This window comes from Elephantulus edwardii, unplaced genomic scaffold (assembly GCF_000299155.1).
Source record: "Elephantulus edwardii isolate Elephantulus edwardi_28Jun2011 unplaced genomic scaffold, EleEdw1.0 scaffold00153, whole genome shotgun sequence".
Classification (NCBI taxonomy): domain Eukaryota; kingdom Metazoa; phylum Chordata; class Mammalia; order Macroscelidea; family Macroscelididae; genus Elephantulus; species Elephantulus edwardii.
In genome coordinates, this window is record NW_006399903.1 from 2878404 (window position 1) to 2894344 (window position 15941).

The window sequence follows — 15941 nt, forward strand, 5'->3', positions numbered from 1 at the left end:
ATTGTTGATAGATCACCCAAATTGTAGGCATTTAATAAGGCTACTGAAGGCTAGCAGTTCAGATCCACCAGAGCGCTCCCTCAGAAGAAAGGCCTGGCTGTATCTATTATTGAAGAGTCACCCATGGACAGTGATGGAACACAGCAACACCTCATCCATAGGGTCACCACAAATTGGAGTCAAGTTGACAAACAGCTGGTTCAGTATTCATTTCACAGTGTTTTCATTTTTCAAAAGAGGCTTTTCTTCTGTAAGGAGCCCTACTGGAGTACTGTGTTCTGAGTTTGACTGCTGATTAGAAGGTCAATAGTTCAAATCCACTGGCCTCTCTGCATGAGAAAGATGAGGCCGGTCTGCTCCTGTGAAAATTAAGTCAGAATCAGTCAACGACAGTGAGCTGGGTTGGGGCTTCTCTGCTGTCATTCCTTTTATTCCCCAAATAATCTGAGGAGTTTGACTTAGACTTTCAGGCAGTGTGCTTTCTGAAGCTCTTTCTGGTGCTGACGTAACTCGCTGAGCTCATGAGCGCTTCTGGTACAATGATGAATGGAGCAGGTGACACCTTCACCTTCAGAAGTGCAACCATCACGTATGCGTCTCTCCTGCTATCCTGTCCATTCCGACTCGGTCACCATAGAGGACAGAGCAGAACTGCCCCATCGATTCCTCGATGCTGTATGTTTGGAAGGACTCTACCGCGCCTTTGTCCTGCAGAGGGCCTGTCAGATTTGAACTGCCAACCTTTTAGTTAGTAGTACGGGGCCTTAGCTACTATGCCATGAGGTCTCCTACTGTGCCACAGCGCTAATAAATGAAATATTTGCAAAAACAGAATATAAAGTACCTACCAAGAAGGTGTGCTTACTTCCAGCCAACTCTCTTGTCCCTCCCATTTAAATTAGAAGCAAATAGTTTTGCTCTAACAACCATTAGTGGGGACATTTATTACTTCAGAATTCAGGGTATGAGGCAGGCGTCAATGAGAACGCAGAGGGTCCAAGACCCTCACTTTGCTTTTTACATTTGGTAATGCAGATATAAGCAGGTTAGGATGAAAAGCACTGGCAGTCGGTGAAAACAGAGAGTTCATTGACCACATGTCCGTGTTTTACGAGCAAGTAGAGCCAGCATAGGGAGAGTTGGGTCTCGGAGGGAATGTTTGCGTGGGGTGCTCTGTGTTGGGGTGTTAACACAGGGTCCAGATGGGAGGGTGGGTGTCAGCTTGTATGGATGGGATGAGATGGAGCCTGCGAGGTCAGCCGCCAGGGGCCAGTCAGCTTCGTGTCTTCCTCCTCCTCCTTGTTGTTGTTGTTGTTGTTGTTGTTATGTACCATTGAGTCACCTGCAACTCATAGTGACCCTGTGTACAAGCCTGAACTGTCCTGAGCCAGTCTCACTAATTCCAACACACCTACCTCCATTGCCCCAGTTACTATACCAGTGCATCTCATCCAGGATCTTCCTCTCTTATACTGTCCCTCCCACCCTTCCACGTATGATGTCCTTCTCCAAGAATCAGTCCCTCCAGGCCACGTGCCCAAAGTATGTGAGATGGAGCTTCAAAATCCTACCCTCCAAGGAGAGTCTTGGTTTCACCCTCTCTAAGACAGACCTGTTTGTTTTCTTGGTGGTCCATGTTATGTTCAAGACTGTTCTCCAGCACCACAACTCAAAGGCACCAGTTGTTCTGTCCTTAGACCGTGGGCTGCATTAGGAACACATTAGTCTATAGACTGACATCATTGCTTCTCAGGACTTTGGCAAGGTCCCTGACAGCAAATTTATCCCATGCAATTTGTCTTTTGATTTCCTGACTGCTGGTGTTGAGAGCATTGATCATGGAGCTGAGCAAGCTGTAACTGTTAACAACCTCAGTCTCTTAACCATCGATCATGTTGCTTTCAATTGACCCAGTGTTGAGAATCTTTGTCTCCTTGATGTTGAGCTTCAATCCATATTGAAGATCTTCTGCAGCAAGCATTTCCTTGACCTTCTGCAGCAAGCATTTCAGGTCTTCCCCAGTTTCAGCAAGCTAGGTTTTGTCATCTGCATAATGTAGTTTGTTTGTGAATCTTCCTCCAGTCCTAATACCACATTCCTCCTCATAAAGCCCAGCCTCCCAAAGGATCTGTTTTGCATACAGATTGAAAAGATATGGAAATAGGACGCATTCCTGGTGCACTCCCTTCCTGATTTTGAACCATGCAGGGTTTCCCTCCTGTGTTCTGAGGACGTCTTCTTGGTATAAATGTAGGTTTTGCATAAGCGCTATCAAGTGTTCTAGGATTCCCATTCTCCTCAAGGTTAACTACAATTTGTTGTGATTCACACCGTCAAATGCCCTTGAATAGTCAATGAAACATGATGGATATTGCTCTGGTACTCTTGACTGTCTGCCAAGATCTATCTGACACTAGAGTTGATGTCTCCAATGCCACGACCTCTTCTAAACCCAGCTTGTATTTTTGGTAGTTCTCTGACAATGTACTGGGCCAATCATTTCTGGATAATCTTCAGCATGATTTTGTCTGCATGTGATATGTGTTAAAAACCGTCTTGCCCAGTAAATGCAGGCTCTCTGTGGTGTTCAGAGCGGTGATGACTGGGATTGATTTACTATTGATTGTAGTAAAAGAACTAATACTAATTTCCACATTATAGTTACAAAAAGGCTGAGATATATGTCTTCATCTAAGGGGTAGATAAATGTCATCTTTCAGTTTGCATTAAGCAGCCACTCTGTAATATTTAAAAACTAAAGTTTTTGTGGGTTTGGGTGTTTTTTTTTTTAACACAGGAGATACAGCAGAGGCACGGATTAGCCAATTCAATCTCTTCCTACCTTATAAAGCCAGTTCAGCGAATCACAAAGTATCAGCTCCTTTTAAAAGTAAGTATGGGAGTTTGGGTGTCAGTTTTTTATGACTCGAATTACTGTTACTGTTTAGACATTTTGCTTTCTCTGTGTTTTACCTTGTAGTTTTTAAATACCTATCCAATTAGTTTTGCCTTTTCACGCACTGCTTTTTATTTCCTTGTAGAGTTTCCATCAGAGTCTATTCTGTGGTTTTGCACTGAGTCTCTGGCATAAATGAAGTGTGAATGGGAAGGTGGGAGCTCTTGATGGTTCAGAACCACCAGCTCTCCCCCAGGGCCACCCCCACGCCAGGGTCTGGGGTGGAGAATTGGCACCCCACGCTCACCACAGCACTGGTGTCCAGACGTGGACAATCAGATGTGCTAGAGCCCTCACTGGCCCCACCTGTCTATCACCTGGGTGCACACTGGAGCCCAGGTCAAGCTGCTGTCCAGGTTTTCCATTGAGTCCACATGTGTTTCCTGTGTTTAACATCCTAGCCAGCCATAGCGCCAGCCCTAAGGGACCTGTAGTTCATACACATCACAGGTATCTAACAGACCCTTCTTTTATTTTGTCTTGGTTATGAATTATTTCAGTTCAAATTAAATTTGTTAAAAACATAACCATAGAATGTAACTCTTAACCGTAGAATGGTAACAAACATTTAGAATTTGTAGTTGCTGTCACAGAACAGTGTGTAGAATCAGTATGCAGGGTTTTTGACTGTAAGAAAGTAACTTGTACCTTCTGTCTGCTGGTAGTCTCTGACCATTCCCGGCCTGGGAAGCGCTATTAGAATGTAATGAAGGTCCTTTTTTCATCACAGAAAAGATACTGCCAGACACCCACTGGATCCCAGTGCAGAATGTCCTGCCAAAGGCCTGAAAAGCTTTATCTTGTCTTCCTGTTACTGCGTCAGCAGATGCTACACATGGGTGGTTTTAACAAATAAAAATTGAGTCTGTTGAAGTCCAGGAGGCTGGAAACCCTAAATCAAGGTGCCTGTTTTAAGGAAAGATGTTCTGTCTGTGTCCCTTGTGGGGGAAAGTCTTGGCCTGGTTCCTTGAGCATCTGTAGGCCTGAGCTCCTTGGAGTGCTGTCCTGATCCTCTTGTGTTGAGGGGGTTTCTGTGTAAGGGGATTTGAGTCCAGAGACCCCAGCACACTCCAGCCTGCACACAGGTGGGGCCTGTGAGGGCTCTTGCACGTCTTCTTCTTAGAGGTCAGTTTCAACATCTGGACACCAGTGCTGAGGTGAGGGTGAGGGGCCAGGTCTGCATCCCAGGGCCTGACCTGGGGCAGCTTCACACTGTAGGCTCCACTGTCCACTTGTGAGGGCAGCAGTGTCACAGGCCACTCCCCTCGCATCTCGTCTGGGCTCTGATGGATTCAGGGTGTGGACATTACTTGGGTTATCATATATAGTGGGGTATCATTGCAAAACTTTCCCTTATATCGTAACATACATGTATTTTGAGGGAAATAGTTCATTCTGTGACAGCCACCCTTTCCTTTTTTGTTCATCAGATAACTCTAGAAAGAGAAGAGAGTACAAGTCTCTTTGCAAACGCTTCTAGTACAGACTTAGCTGTTGGCAGAGTGCACTAGCATTTCTGAATCCATATCCCATTCAGTGATTTTTTTTTTCTGACCCATCACTGTAGTAAAGAGGTTCTAAACCTGAAATGAGAGGTTAGGAGGCCATGCTTTTCATGTTCCATCAAATTGGCTCTCTCCTTTCTAATTCTGCAAAGGCAGTTTGCCCCCTGCAAAGGCAGTTTCCTTCTACATTCCTGAGGTGGTTTTGTGTTTGTTTTTTTTTTTACTATGTTAATTCATTATTGTTCATTTTATCCATCTCCCCCTCCCCCAGCCCACCCCGTAATGCACTCCTAATTCCAAAGGTTCTCCTGCTTATAATGCATAATCATATATTCCTTTTGGACAGTTCTTCCCCTCCTCTGTTCTATTGCAGTGGTCATTAACTATCCACTCTTTTCCTGTTCTCCTTCCAAACCCTTCCCCATGGCGGTCGTATTTTATAACAGTGATTTGTCCTTTTGTGACAGATATTTCACAGAGCGTAGTGTCCTCCAGAGTCACCCGTGTTATGCAGCGGTTTACCAGTACATTGTTTTTCTTTAATTTATTTTATTTTATTATTTTTGTGTGCGTGTACCATCAAATCAGATCTGACTGGTACAGGAGGAGATTGTCCCTCCTTCCCCGGCAGAGCGTCTGATGGATTCGAACCATGTGCCTCTGGGATTGTAGTTGCAGCTCCTTGCCACTAGGCCACCAGAGCTCCCCAAGTACCTTGTGTTTCAGTGCTGCATGGTCCGTTGTGTGGCTGTGCCATAGTGTTTCTGTCCATTCATTTCTTGATAGGTACTTGGGGTGCTTCCATCTCCTTGCTCATGTGAATAATGCAGCAGTAAACATAAGTGTGCGTCCATCTGTTTGAGCCGTGGCTCTGCTTTCTTTGGGGCATATTCCAGAAATTACATTCCTGGGTCAAATGGCATTTCGGTTTCCAACTCTGTAATTGCTTTGATTTGCATCTCTCCGATAGCTAGTAATTTTGAACCTTCCTTCATGTATTTCTTTGCCACCTGAATGTCTTTTTTGGTGAAATGTCTAATTCGCATCCTTTGCCCATTTTGTGATTGTTTACCTTTTTCTTATTAAGTTCCTGGAGTGCTTTATAAATTTTAGATGCAAATCCCTTACCAGATATGTCCTTGGAAAATATTTTTTCTCAGTCTCTGGGTTTCCTTTTTACCCGATTGGAGAAGTTTTTTTCTGTGCATAGGAATTTGATTCCTAGAAGGTCCCATTCGTCTATTTTATTCTCTCCTGGTTGTGGGTAGATTTCCAAGTTTTGCTTTTCACAAGTGGTTCTGCTGAGGATCTCTTAAAACAATGATCCCCAGCGAGTCTCTATAAACTAGTGTTTGAGTTCATAAAGCTCCCTTCTTCTGCCCAGGGGCTCTGCAAGCCAACATTAAAAGGCTTCTTTGAGCTTCTCGGTGAGGAGGGTTTTCTGACTTGACTTTCGTCTCAGTGCATTCTTTTAAATACTGTGTGTTAAAAACGTACTTCGCCAGGCTGTTCCAGATAATACGTAAGCAGCATCTGGTCATTAAGAGCAGGCACTGACTCTGTCCAGACAATCCGGGGTGACACCCACATGCCATCCCTGTTTTTGTTGGATACCAGACCGTGGGGTAAAGGCTGTTGTTACTGTCAAGCGGGCCTCAAGCTTCCAGCAGGAAGGAGGCACCGCAATGTGAGCTTGCCGTTCCTCCCACCATCACTCACTTAAATCAAGGCGTTCCTTTAAGTGGGTCTGAAACGCGCTCACACCCTCACATCTCCTGAGGAGGGAGAAATCATCCCGTGGAGCCTTCCTCCCTGTGCACAGTGGAAATGCATCTGACCCTCTGTCACTGTTCTCTGAAGCCTTTATTCAAAAGATTTCCAGACTAATTGCACAAACCGGCCACTGACAAGAACGCCCCTCATTCTGGTGACTTCATTGAGACCTGTTATGTGGATGAGCAGATGAAATCCATCAAACAGCTGGGTGACTAAGTAACCAACTTAGGTGAGATGGGCGCCCCGGACTCAGGCCTGGCAGAGTACCTCTTTGACAAGCAGACCCAGGGAGACAGTGATGACTAGTGCTGAGCGAAGCTTTAGCCCGACTTCCCCACAGCCACAGGGTGACTTCTGTAGGCACCAACAGGCCACCTGCATGTTTTATTTTATCTTTTCTATAAATTGCACCAAAATAGCCACTTAAGTTCTTTCATTTGTACCATTCCTTCAGATAAAGTCATTTGGTTCACAGCTGTTACTGTGTTGGAGATCTTGGTGGGCGAGAAGTCTGTCTAAGCCATCTTGACCAAGTTCTTTAATCACCACAGTGTCTGCTTCAGTCACATTTAATAAAATGAAACTTACAAGGGGGAAAAAAACAAAACAAAACAAAAAAAAAAGAGCTCCAGACTGATTAGGACACTGCCAAGCTAGTGGTACTGAAGGGTTAAAAAGTCATGCTGTGACCGCTTGGGAAGCAGAGCCGGCCTAGTATGATTCCAGAACCACCTTCTGATAAAACCTACAGCCTGGGATGCTCTCCTGTAGAAATTACATATTTTTTTTCCTATCATTTTTGAGGTCGGGTCACTAGCAGGTAAGCGAAATGTACTGTCAGACGTGACTCTGCCTGGTTTGCTAGATGTGACCCAGTAGCCTGCTTTGAGGATGGACCCTTCCATCTCCCAGTACACGATGTGGTGGTGACGAGTGTACAGGGTCCGTTACCATGCGCCATTGTCCCTGACGGGTTCTGGCCGGCAGAGCACCTCTCCATGTCTTTGGTGTCATTCAAGGTGTCCGTTTTCCTTTCCACAGGAGCTGCTCACCTGCTGTGAAGAAGGGAAAGGGGAGATTAAAGACGGCCTGGAGGTGATGCTCAGCGTGCCAAAGCGCGCCAACGACGCCATGCACCTCAGCATGCTGGAAGGTAGCCAGGCTCCTGGCCATGGGCAGTGGGGGAGGACAGCTCTCACCCAGACTGTCTGTCTGTCTGCACCTGAAAACCCTGTCACCCCACTCCTTGCCCTCAGCGTTCAGCTAGTGGTTACGCATTTAGATCAGATGTCTTCATTTTCGTTGCTTCTCTAAAGATACTTAGATGCTTCTGCTTAGTAAAAACTATTTCCTTACTGTTTTCCTGAGAAGATGGGAAATGCTGAAGATGAGGGTGGTCCCAAGCCTGGACAGATGGGTGTGAGAATGTACAAAATGAAACAGGGGACACATGGTGACTCACTGGACATGACTAGTGAGAGCAGTAAAGCAGTGCTGTTTTCCTGGTCTCCTGTATTAGCAAGCATTGACAGATGGGTCAGTCCCGTGCTTGGCGTTACTTTAAAATACGTTCCAGACAGTGGGACCTCTCTTTGATTATCGGGCAGATGTTTAAATAATAACAGTGGTTGTTTATGAGAAGTGAAGGTCAGTTGTTACTGAATTCTCTCGCGTTGACTCTGCCTCCTTCTCTCCTCGTTACAGGGTTTGATGAAAACATTGAGTCTCAGGGAGAACTCATCCTACAGGAATCCTTCCAAGTGTGGGACCCCAAGACGTTAATTCGCAAAGGCCGAGAGCGGCATCTCTTCCTCTTTGAAATGTCCTTGGTGTTTAGTAAAGAGGTCAAAGATTCCAGCGGGAGAAGCAAGTACCTTTATAAGAGCAAATTGTTTGTAAGTATGGGCGTTCAGAATTCTAAGTTGAAATGTAACACTTGTGTAGAGAAAAATCCTTGCCTCCTGCCTTCAGCCTAACCTGGCTCCTTCTGAAATGCGGGTCTGAAGGCTTTTAAAAACCTCGTCATTAAAATGCACTGACACTCCCGAGCCCACTAGGGGGCTCTCTTGAGTTTTGTTAAAACTCAGGAAACTTGGTCTTTCTCCACCTCATAGATGCAGAGTCAAAGAATGTAGTGTTAAGATTGTGGGCTAAAAAAAAAAATAAAAAAATAAAAAGATTGTGGGCTGTTAAAAGTATAGTAATGCCAGCTGCTGAGACAAGAACTGAAAGAAGAATTGCTGTTATAAGGCCTGATTGTAGGAATAGGGCTGTTTGATATTGGGTTATGTTGTTGTTATGTGCCATTGAGTCGCTTGCGATTCATAGCGATCCTGTGTACAACAGCCCTAAACTCTGCTCTGTCCTGTGCCAATCGCAGTGTCTCCAACACACCCACACTGATTACCCCAGTCACTGAATCAGTCCACGTCATAGAGGGTCTTCCCCTCCTACGCTGTCCCCCCACCCTGCCAAGCATGATGTCCCTCTCCAAGGACCTGTCTCTCCTTACAACATGTCCAAAGTATGTCACACAAAGCCTCAGAATCCTTGCCTCCAAGGAGCATTCTGGTTTAACCCTCTCTAGGGAGAACCTGTTTGTTTTCTTAGCAGTCCATGGTACTCTTGTCCAGCACCACAGCTCAATGGCATCAATTCTCCTTGTATCCTCCCTAGTCATTGTCCAATTCTGTGACACATAACAACTGATTGCAAAGACCATGGCCTATATCAGGTGCACCTTAGTCTCCAGAGTGACACCATTGCTCTTCAGTACTTTGAAGAGGTCCCTAACAGTGGACTTTCCCATCGCAATATGTCTTTTCATTTCCTGGCTACTGGTGCCAAGAGTGTTGACTGTGGAGCCAACCAAACTGAAGCTGTGAACAATCTCAATCTCTTTGTCATCCATCCTGATGCTGCCAACTGGTCCAGTGGTGAGAATCTCTGTCTTCTTGATATTGAGCCTCAATCCATATTGAAGGCTGCAGTCCTTGACCCTCTGCAGCAAGTGCTTCAGGTCCTCCTCAGTTTCAGCAAGCAGGGTTGTGTCATCTGCATAATGATGAAAAGGTGAGGAAAATAGGGTTGCTTTCATAGTTAAAAAAGTCATTTCTAGATCCATCTTGAGATACAATATTGTGAGTGACAGGATAATATCCATATGCATACAAGGAAGTCCAGTGAATACCATTATCATTCAGATATACGCACCAACAACCAGAGCCAAAGAAGAGGAAATAGAATATTTCTACCAACTTTTTTTTTCTCTACCAACTTTTACAGTCGGAGATCAATCAAACATGCAGTCAAGATGCATTAATAATAATGGATAACTGGAATGCAAAAGTTGGCAACAGAGAAGAAGAATCAGTAGTTGGAAAACATGGACTTGGTGACAGAAATGAAGCTGGAGATAGAATGATTGAATTTTGCACAATCAATGACTTAATTCATTGCAAATACATTTTATAAGAAACATAAATGCAGGTTATACACATGGATTTCACCAGGTGGTATGCATAGGAATCAGATTGATTACATCTGCAGAAAGAACTGCTGGAGAGGCTCAATATCGACTGTGAAAACTAGGCCCGGAGCTGATTGTGGAACAGACCACCAACTACTCATACGCAAGTTTAAGCTGAAGCTGAGGAAAATTAAACCAAATCCACAGGAACTAAAATATGACCTTGAGTTTATCTCTCCAGAATTTCAGAACATTTCAGAACAGGTTTGAGGCCTTGAACACGAATGAGCAAAGACCAGATGAGTTGTGGGAGGATATCAAGAGTATCATCCAGGAAGAGTGCAAATGGTCATTACAAAGACAGAGGAGGGAAAAAAAGACCAAAATGGGTGTCAGAAGAAACTCAATATTGCGCTGGAGTGCAGAGAAGCCAAAGCAGGAGGAAGAATTCAAGGTACTAAAGAACTGAACAGAAGATTTCAAAAGGCAGCGCCAGAAGACAAAGTAAAATATTACAATGAAATAAAAGGAGCTGGAATAATAATAACAATGATAATAATGTTGTTGTTGTTGTTGTTGTTGTTTGGTGTCACAGAGTCAAGTACGACTCCTGGTGACCTAGAAACAAAGATCTGAACCTAGTCCTGTCCTGTGCTGTCCTCACACTTCCTGACACACAAGAGTCCATTGCCAGCAGTCACTGGTTGAGGGTCTTCCTCTACTTCGCCAACCCTCCACCTTTCCCAACGTCATGTCCCTCTCCAAGGAATAGCACATCCAAGCAATATGTCCAAAGTATGTGAGGTGAAGCCTCAGTATTCCTGCCTCCAAAGGGGCACTCGGGGCACCCTCTCCAAGACATAGTTATTTATTCTCTTGGTTGTCTATGGGATGTTCAGTGCTCTTCTCCAACACCACAGCTCAAAGGTGTCAGTTCTTCTTCTGTCATCCTTACTCATTGTTCAGCTCTCAGAGTCATAGCTAGTAATTGGAAAGACTGTGGCCTGAACCAGACACACCTTAGTCCTCAAACTGACGGCACTACTCCTCAATTTGGAAAGGTCCCTAACTACAGATGTTCCACTTCATAAACTTAATGGCTTCTAGAATTGGTGATACTGCATCTTCCAGCATGGGATAGATTACCTGTGAGACATGTAGGCTGTTGAGCCAGTTCCTGCACCTGCTTTACTTTAGATGAGGCTAAAAGGAGAAGAAATGAAGGTGGAAGAAGTCAAAATTTATGTTGTTTATTCTTGGGAATGCTCTGTCTGTCGGGATCTCCAGTTATAAGTGGTACTAATCAATTTCCCAAACCCCCAGTCATGATAGGTATTACTATCCCATAGAAAACATTTCGTAGGTGCATTTAAATCCCTTATCTCCTTCTCTGCCTTAACCAGCTCCGGAAATGAATTGAGTTGAGGTAGTGGTTGAGTTTTTGTAGCAGTATAATTTTCTGTTAACGAAGAAGCCTTGCTGGGTGGTTTACCGTGGATACTCAAAGCTCAGGCTTTGGGGGTTTTTTGGTTTTTCTTTTTAACAGTACCAAAACATGATTCTTTTTTTTAAGTGTCTTGTTTAAATTATTTTTCATTCATGTACTTTTCTCCCTGCTCCAACTCATCAAACTCTTAGACCCCATCATTTCCACCCCCCACCCACAATCCCCTTGATTTTTTTTTTTAATCCACCTGATGTTTTAAAGAAGGTATAAGCACATGGAAGTATTTTTGGCAGTTCTAATAGCCTAGTGTGATAAGCTGCACTACAGTCCTGAAGGCACCGGGCTTGAGGCCACAGGCTGCTGTATGGGAGAAGGATGGACCGTCCCTTCCCATAGTTAACTGCCTCTGAAAACCCACCAGAGGGTCAGCTGTGGGTCGGTTCCGACTCTACAGTACAGAACAGCACAAAAGTGCTCTAAGAGCTGCCCACTCTCAGCTGTCTCTAAGAGCCATCCCTCACTGCTTCTTAGATGCAGGGATGCATTTGAAATCTTATCTAACATCTCTGTATATCCCTAAGCCAGGAATCATGTGTCTAATAGGCCAGACGAGCTCCTTATGAACTGCATGTCTCTCCTAGGTTAGTCTGAGGCTCAGCTGGACTCCCAGGCCCCCTCTTCCTCCATCTCCCCTTCCTGGGCTATTTCCTTGGGGTTCTCTGCACATTTTTTTTTTACCAAGCAGAATGGGGCAGGCAGGGAACCTGCAAGAGAGAACCAGAGCATCTGAGGCAGGAAGCTAGAAAACAGTGAAATTTGGTTGCTTCTGCGCACACAGTGTAACAGATACTTTGTAAATATCGGCAGATTTATGAGATGTGGATACTTTAAATACTAGAAATTTTTTCTATTTTTAACTTTTTAAAAAAATTCTAACAAACTATTGAAAAACTAGTGTTATTATGCACTTTTATTCTGTTAAGTGTATATGTCTGTATATACTTTTGGAAATTTTATTTATACATGAATTTAGGGAGATAATTGTCTGTGCATGTGTGTGTGTACATCGGATTTCCAAAGAGGTGTGGCTGAGTGTGTGCATAATCAAGTTTCCAAAGATTCACAACCATTGTATGAGTGTGAGTCATCTCAGTAATAACCTGGGATGTATAAATTCAGGCTGGTGGTTTTGACCCCTCTTCTTCGCTCAGGTCCTGTTTGAGATCGTCTTCTGGAGCACAGCTCACTTTACATCATTTTAGATCATATTCTAGCAGAGAAGAAGGGGGAAAAATCCACCCAGGGAGCAGCTAGTGATCTCACTTGCTGGCTTTAAAAACCTGCCCTCAGAGACTGCGCTTGTCTGTCTGTTTTAGACGCTGATGTGCCTTCATGAATTTAAGCTTCCCTCTGAGGCCATCTCTGGAAGTGTAGACTGAACCCCTCCCTTGGATGGAAGAAAGATGCATCAGGGCTTAACCTGACTGTTGGAGGTCAAGGAAATGATTCTGAAGAGTGGGTCCTTCACCTGGGCTCTTCGTGTTGGAAAGATTACATGGAGAAGCTCTTACATCTTAAAGTTATTGGTGAAATATGGAGAGTTTAAAGCTGTTGAACAAACCTTGGAAAGTAGCTGCTAAAACACCTTTGGCGATGCGTGAAGCCGCTTGTTAAATGCTGGCAGCCTTGTACAGCTAAGGGAAAACTCATTTGTTTGTACATAAGGTTAGAAACAGTCACCTCTCCATTTCCCAGCTTATCCTGGAGGTTTTGCTCTTTGACCCTACATTTGGGGTCACCATTAGAGGTGCGCTGAGCAAATGTGACAGGGGACACCAATCATGTGTAGCCTGAGAAAAGAAACCTCCTCAGTATAAAGAAAGTGTAACATGAGATGACCTATCGCTGTGGACAAACAGTGTTGTTAGAGCTTAGTGTGACCACAAGAAACTAAGACCTGATTTCTTGGCCTCTCCTCTGTCTCTTGCTAGGATTTTGCTGCTTCCCAATTAATTATGTAATTGTCTCTCTTTCCAGACCTCAGAGTTGGGTGTCACAGAGCACGTTGAAGGAGATCCTTGCAAATTTGCACTGTGGGTGGGGAGGACGCCAACCTCAGATAATAAAATTGTCCTGAAGGTACGTACATTTGACACTTGGCAGTGTGTGGTGTGGAGAGTTGGTCGTTGGTGTGTGTGCTTCATTTCTCCCGTTTGTGAAACATCTGGTCGTTATGTAATGTTATCTGTTCCTTTGGGCTCCTTTTGGGATGGGTGATGAGAACGTGAATGATAGAATTCATTCCACCTACTGGGCCGGGGACGAAGTAAATACTTTAAGCTAAGACGAAGAAAGGTCGTCTTTGAATTTCTCCCATTCGTGGTCTTAACTGGAACTAGCTGATTCTTGGAAGCTTGGCTTTGTTTCCAAAGGGATATAGGCACCTGATGAGTTTGCAAGATGTTCATGGGATGCACTTGTTCAGGTGTAGAGAAAAGGAGGTGTGATTGTCAGAGTGTGGTGATGGTATCATTTAACTAAAGTGTTTTAAAAATATTTAAGGGTGCTTCTAGATGTGCCAGCCAGGGGGAGGACAAATTTGGAATATTTGGAACGATGTCTTGATCACGCTGACCTCTTCTGGGACACACAAAGAGCAGGGTTTCCTACATTTTTCCCTCCTTGTGTTTGAGAAGCAGGAGTGGCATCCACTTCTAACCAGCACTCCTCTAGAAACCCTGTGAACTCTGATAAATGGCGATGGTTGGAGAAAGCCTTCATGCCTGTTGTTCATGGCGTCGCTCTGAGTCTTGCTCGACTTGACTGCTATCAACAACAACAACAACTTTTGAGAAAGTGCAGATGGAGTTTCCTCTCTGAGCAGCAAAGCCCATAGGAACCCACAGAATATTTGGGGGAGGATGGAAGTGGAGGGTTGTGGAATGTTGAGAGAGGAGTCAGAAGCTGAGGGGACTCCAGGGGATGAACTGGCACGTCAGCTATTTGTCTCTTGTCTTCGCCCTTCTGTGTTTCCATTCCCTGTGCGTTCTCACCTGCACATCACTCCTGTGGAGCCTTCAGTGACCCCGAAAACCATTGTGTTACTGAGGTCGTGGTTCACATGTGCACGGGTGGGTTGATTTGCCGCAGGTCTCTTAATTGTCAACCCAGTACTCATGTGGTGGTGCTGGTGATCGTGGTGGTGGTGGTGGGCCTTCGAGTCAGAACTGACTCCTAGCTGACCCTGCAGTGAGTTTTCAGAGGCCATGAATCGCATGGGCAGAGGTTGCCCATCCTTCTCCCATGGAGGTGCGTTGGACTTGAAGTGTGTGCCTGTGGGATCACAGCACGGCACTTTACCACTAGACCACCTGAGCCTAGGACTATCATACGGCCTTGCATAAATAGGAATTGTACAGATAATAAAATAACAGAACTTGGCCAAGGTGTAAAATCCTATCAAGGCCTAAGGCATTCAGTTTATGTAAAATACTGTGTTTGCATGTGCTAAAAGGTGCTTCTGAGATATAATGCCTAGTTTTCACCACATAGAAACTCTTTTCATTTGTTATGTAATAAAAGATTCATAACAAGACTCTCTACAGGTTTTGTCAGCTTTATAGGAAATTTTGAGTAAAACTTTTTGCATTTCTACAGAGAATCAAAAAGGACTAATGCCCTTCATAATTATACAAAGTGCTTGGTGGGGTTGGTGGGGTTGAAGTGATGGTGACGGCGGCATAGATGTGGTGTAGCTGGTGATGGTGGAGGTGGTGGATGGTATAATGGCATAGGGGGTGGTGGCATAGAGGTAATGGTGGAGGTAGTGGAGGCAGTGGTGATGTGGATGTAGGAATATAGACAGTGGAAGTCTAGCTGGTGATGGCGCAGATGGTGGAGGTGGCGGAGGTGATGGTCATGGTGCAGATGGGGAGGTGGTCGTGATGATGGTGCAAATGAGGGAGGTAGCGGAGGTGGTGGAGGTAACGGTGATGGCACACATGGTGGACGTGGTCGTGCTGATGGGGGAGTTGGTAGAGATGGTGCAGGTGGTAGAGGTGGCGGTGATGTTGGAGGTGATGCAAAGGGTGAAGGTGGGGGGGTGGCGGTGATGTTGGAGGTGGTACAGAGGGTGGAGGTGATGCAGAGGATGGAGGTGGTGGGGGTGGTGGTGATGTTGGAGGTGGTACAGAGGGTGGAGGTGATGCAGAGGGTGGAGGTGGGGGCGTGGCGGTGATGTTGGAGGTGGTACGGAGGGTGGAGGTGGTGCAGAGGGTGGAGGTGGTGCAGAGGGTGGAGGTGGTGGGGGTGGCGGTGATGTTGGAGGTGGTACAGAGGGTGGAGGTGGTACAGAGGGTGGAGGTGGTACAGAGGGTGGAGATGGTGGGGGTGGCGGTGATGGTAGGGGTGGTGCAGAGATTGGGGGTGGTGGTGATGTTGAAGGTTGCGCAGAGGGTGGATGTGGTGGGGGTGACAGTGATGTTGGAGGTGGCGCAGAGGGTGGAGATAGTGGGGGGTGGGGGGGGTTGGAGATGGCGGTGATGGTGCAGATACAGTGGTTCAGGTAGTTGAGATGGATGCTGGTGGTATTTGTTAGTTGTGTACATAGGCGGTGATGTCAGTGGTGATGGTGGGAATAGTGATGGAGCTGGAGGTAGTGGTGTAGCTGATGGTGATGGTTTTGGGTGATGGTAGTGTTGCTGAGAGCTGTAGTAGTGTGTAGCTGTAGTGCTGTAGTTTGAGGTGACAATGGCAGTGCAGGTGGTGGTGCTGATGTAGCTGCTGGTG

At 45.4% G+C, this 15941-nt stretch overlaps 1 protein-coding gene across 1 annotated transcript in view; it reads left to right on the plus strand.

Moving 5' to 3' along the window:
* TRIO (trio Rho guanine nucleotide exchange factor) overlaps positions 1 to 15941 on the plus strand; it is a 404313-nt gene that overhangs the window by 262318 nt on the left and 126054 nt on the right. The window contains exons 29-32 of the mRNA XM_006895017.1: positions 2798 to 2890; positions 7279 to 7390; positions 7942 to 8132; positions 13191 to 13292. Of these exons, the coding sequence (XP_006895079.1) occupies positions 2798 to 2890; positions 7279 to 7390; positions 7942 to 8132; positions 13191 to 13292 (498 nt within the window). The remainder of the gene's footprint in view (positions 1 to 2797; positions 2891 to 7278; positions 7391 to 7941; positions 8133 to 13190; positions 13293 to 15941) is intronic.